At 43.8% G+C, this 4,731-nt stretch overlaps 1 protein-coding gene across 2 annotated transcripts; it reads left to right on the top strand.

The window, feature by feature from the left end:
* The first annotated feature begins 457 nt into the window (after positions 1-457).
* Positions 458-3,627, top strand: LOC134647146 (uncharacterized). Of its 2 annotated transcripts, none has more exons than XM_063501340.1 (2): positions 458-2,553; positions 2,652-3,627. In XM_063501340.1, the coding sequence occupies exon 1, from the start codon at positions 488-490 to the stop codon at positions 2,057-2,059; it is 1,572 nt and encodes a 523-aa protein (XP_063357410.1). In that variant the 5' UTR covers positions 458-487; the 3' UTR covers positions 2,060-2,553; positions 2,652-3,627. The 2 variants fall into 2 exon arrangements, with proteins under 2 accessions (XP_063357410.1, XP_063357409.1); XM_063501339.1 differs by having other exon boundaries at positions 458-2,558.
* Positions 3,628-4,731: the final 1,104 nt, after the last annotated feature.

Raw genomic sequence — 4,731 nt, 5'->3', positions numbered from 1 at the left:
ACAGGAGCAGGTGGATGGGCTTCCAATTGTCCACTCAATTTCTGAGGAGGAGTTGAGGCAAAAGCAGACATTGGACCCTGCTATCAATGCAGTGATTGTACTCTTGGAGACTGGCGAAACTCCACCTCCCAGCCTTAGGTTAGAGCTACCAGAACTTCCTCTGTTACTCAGAGAGTTAAATCGGCTTGAAATGCAGAACGGAGTGCTCTACCGTAAGCGACAAGATGGTCCCAACACCTCATATCAGCTTGTGCTCCCTGAGGAGCTAAGAGCCACAGCACTTACAAGTCTTCATCATGATATGGGCCATCTTGGAGTCGAACGAACAGTAGACTTGGCAAGGGCCAGATTTTATTGGCCGAAAATGCACATGACCATAGAAAAAATGGTCAAATCTTGTGAGCGATGTATTCGTCGAAAAACGCCTCCAGAGAAAGCTGCTCCGTTGATAAACATTAAGACCTGCAGACCTCTCGAACTAGTGTGCATGGACTTTTTATCAATAGAGCCAGATCGCTCAAACACAAAAGATGTATTGGTCATAACTGACCATTTTACAAAGTATGCAGTAGCAGTGCCAACTCCAAATCAACGAGCACGGACTGTAGCAAAGTGTCTCTGGGACAACTTCATTGTCCATTATGGTTTTCCCGAAAAGCTTCTTAGTGATCAGGGTCCTGACTTTGAATCAAAGACCATTAAGGAACTCTGTGAACTTACTGGCATGAAGAAAGTGCGTACAACCCCTTACCACCCTAGAGGGAATCCGGTTGAGAGATTCAACCGCACTCTTCTCCAGATGCTTGGGACACTGGATCGGTCAGATAAACTCCACTGGAGAGACTTCGTCAAACCTCTGGTACATGCTTATAATTGTACGAAGAGTGACGTGACTGGATTTTCCCCCTATGAATTGATGTTTGGGAGGCAACCAAGACTGCCCATCGACCTTATCTTTAGGTTGCCCACTAATGCTACTAAGCAGACTCATTCCCAGTACGTCGGTAATCTAAAATCTCGTTTGGAAGAAAGTTACCGGATTGCCACCAGTAATGCACAAAAGAATGCAGGTCGCAACAAAGCCAGATTTGACCGACGAGTTGTTGAATCAACATTGCAGACCGGAGACAGAGTTCTTGTACGAAATGTGAAGCTGCGTGGAAAACATAAGCTGGCAGATAAGTGGGAAGAGGATGTTTACATTGTCCTTAAGCGAGCTGGAGAAATGCCGGTCTACACAGTTAAACCTGAGGGTAAAGATGGACCTGTGCGGACTCTACATCGTGACTTGCTTCTCCCATGTGGATTTCTGTCAGCAGCTGCAGAACCCGAGACAGTCAAAACCCATCCAAACAGGAGACCCAGAACAAGGCAGTGTTCCGTTGTTGAGAGCGAAGATGAAATTCCCTCTGATCTGGACGATGTACCTGATTGGACGTTTCGCCCTCTCATTACATCAAAGCCCGACGTATATGTCCCAGTTCATGAAACTCACAAGTTGAGTCAACCTCCTTGTGTGGTCAGGTTATCAGCAGAACCAGAGGTGCCTACAGTTTCACTTCCACCTGATCCTCCTGCCACTGAATCCCTTGTAGTAGAGGAAGGTGAAGGAGTGATTCAGGATGTACCTGAACATGACAACTTACCTGAACGTGACAACTCACCTGAATCAAATATATTGCCTGGGCTTGACTCAGCCAAAGGACTTCCTCAAAGTTCAGAATTGCAGCAGTCTGAGGAAGCACCTCCAGATGATGAGACAAGCTCTGATGCAGCATGTGATGAAGGATTGAGTGATGTGAACAGACCTGTTACCGAACAGCCTGAACCTGTGATGATCCAAAATAACGGATTTCAAGATGATGAGCCATCTCTTCCTCTTCGTCGTTCTAACAGAATGCATGCAAAGCCCAAGAGATTGCATTATGTAAAACTTGGGAATCCCCTGATAACGGTGGTGAATTCTCTTTTCCAAGGCCTTAGTGAGGCATTGACTAGCTCTTTAAATGGATTTGAGGATCCAACTAGCAATTATGTTGGAAAGGTAAAAGCAGTGTAACTCAATGCCACACTGCAGATGCCCAGGGACGGGCATACCATCAAGAGGGGAGGGTGTAACCCACATAAAATGAGGGTACCACTTTAAGGAGTGATAGATATGAGGAGAGATGGACAGCCTGCTCAACCAATCAGAATGCACAGGCCCCAGTATGCTTTGGCCAATGGGAAAGCAGCCTGCCGCTGTATGTCCCACCCACCTGCTCTGTGTTCGCTGCTATGTGTGGAGGTAGTCGCGTGCTGGCAGGAGAAAAGAGAGACTGAAGCTTTTGAGCTGGAAAAAGTATTAGATATAAGTTGCAACCAACTATGCTGCACATAAGTTCGCTGATTATCAGCTACCTTCCATGTTAAGAGTAGCCACAGTGAGTAAACAGGCGAATGCTGCAGTTTTCTGGCGACTTTAGAAAGTACTGCGTGGAGCTAAACTGTTAGCCTTTGTTAGCTCTGGTTGCTATCAACTGCCTGAAAGTTCATCTTAATCTGCTTCCAGAAGTAAGGTAACACTTGAAGCGCAACTTATGTTTATTTTCCTTCACGTCGTATTACTGTTATGAAAGAGAAAAAACAACATGTCCTGTTACGTTATTCAGAGCCCCGCATTTTCCGACCGAGAGACACCATACCATTGTCTTCGGCCGTGATGCACTGAGATCGGTGAGCACATGTTGTATGTCTCAGTTAGTTCACGTCTGTTTCACATTTTATCGTTGAGAAACTGAATTTATCTGAATTGTTTGATTAATAGTTGTCACATATGCACTGACTTGGTGTAATGCATAGTTTGTGTAAGAGAGATGTTTTATTTTTGCAAATTTGAGTATTTTAATTGCAAATTGATGTCGAACATGATGTCAACAAAATTCAAAGTTGTGAATTATAGCTAGAACAGCATAATTAATATTTGAATTGCTCTTCTGACCCTGTCTGTTGACAGGTCAGGTTTTTTTTGTATGCTGAATTGTTCCTGAGGTGGATTCCTCCGGTGAAATAGATGGCGAGCCTTCCCACCTGGACTTAGAGAGACTGAGATTCGCTTCTTTTCCACTTGATGATCTGCTGCACCTTGTGGTGTGGTAGGACTGTATCACTCACACTTTCACATACAGCTGGTTATACATAAGACCACTGACTGACATTCTCTCACCCCTATTTTCTTTCACACCCTGGGAATTTTTTGGACTTTACCCCTTGGACATTTTTTATTTGGGACTTTAAATAATAAGCTGTTGTGTAGAACATTCTCCGCATGTGAAAAGAGTGTGAGATTTTCATTTGAATGTACATTAGATTTGTGTAATCTGTTTCTATAAGAGTTAAGGAGTCAGATTACTAGGGTGCACCCGAGCATTGAAACCCGAGCATTGGAACCCGAGCATTGAAACCCGAGCATTGAAACCCGAACACTGAAAAACAAAAGTAACACTTGGCCAAGTCGTTGTTCTAGTAGTTTATGTGTTTTACTTTTCTTTTATTTTTGTAAGTTTCCCTTCTATAATTGTAAAGTGTCGTTAACCTGTGTTTGTCAACCGTATAGTGTATTTCACTAAAGTCGGCTGGTTCTTTTGAGTTACAGTCTTGTCTCTGTGTCTTATTTAAACACACCCCTGTGCTCCTATAGTCGAACCTATTGGCCCATTTATATATTCTTTTCAACAATTCCCCTTACTGTGTTACACTAGGCAGAGAGATCAAGCTGGAAAGGATGTGCTTTGAAGAGGATGATGAGTGGGAAGGTGGTTTGTCCAGATCACATACCTGTGAAGGAATGAAGATGTCTAAGAAAGAGGATAGAAGACCAGATTGTTTAACACAATCTTGAGTCATACCATCAAGATATGGGAAAGAGTTGTTAAAGCTAGGTTAAGAGAGCTGAGTATCAGTGAGTAGAAGTACTCCTACATGCTGAGAAAGAGCACTACAGATGTGATGTTTGCTTTGAGCATTAATGGAGATGTATAGAGAAGGTTAGAAGGAGTTACGCTGTGTTTTTGTGGATCCAGTGAAAGCATATGATAGGATGCCAAGAGAGAAACTGTGATGCTGCATGAGGAAGGAGTGGCAAAGAAGTATGTGAGGGTGGTGGAGGACATATATAATGACAGTGTGACAGTTGTAAGATGTGCAGTAGGAGTGACAGATGGGTTCAAAGTGAACCTCTTCCTGTTTGTGGTGGTGATAGACAGGTTGACTGACGAGGTCAGGCAGGAGTCTCTGTGAACTATGATGTTTACAGACTATATTGTTTTGCACTACATCCTAGTGAGAGCAGGGAGCAGATGGAAGAGAGCCTGCAGGGATGGAGGTATTCTCTGAAGAGAAGAGGAATGAAAGTCAGCAAGGCAAAGCACAACAGAATACATGTGTGTGAGTAAGAGGGAAAGGTGAATATGCAAAGAGTAGAGATAGTGAAGGTTGACGAGTTTAAAAAACCCGGGCTCAACTATTCAAAAGTAGCGCAAGAGAGATGGAAAAGAGAGTGCAGGCAGAGTGGAGTAGGCGCAGACAAGTGTCATGGGTGATTTGTGAAAGGAAAGGATTACAAGATGTAAGTGAGAACAGAGTGGCCGATTCACTTATTTCCGGCCATTGTGGGGAAGGCAGCTACACTACTACTGGCAGTTGGATACAGTATTCTTAATTCTGGGGATCTGATTGCTACCAGCTATAGCC

This window comes from Pelmatolapia mariae, linkage group LG17 (genome assembly GCF_036321145.2).
Source record: "Pelmatolapia mariae isolate MD_Pm_ZW linkage group LG17, Pm_UMD_F_2, whole genome shotgun sequence".
NCBI classification, from domain to species: domain Eukaryota; kingdom Metazoa; phylum Chordata; class Actinopteri; order Cichliformes; family Cichlidae; genus Pelmatolapia; species Pelmatolapia mariae.
This window is presented reverse-complemented; position numbering and strand designations above follow the sequence as displayed.

What these genes read in the sequence shown, in the direction of transcription:
- LOC134647146 (XM_063501340.1), top strand. Translation starts at nt 488, where the DNA reads ATGGACTTTTTATCAATAGAGCCAGATCGCTCAAACACAAAAGATGTA.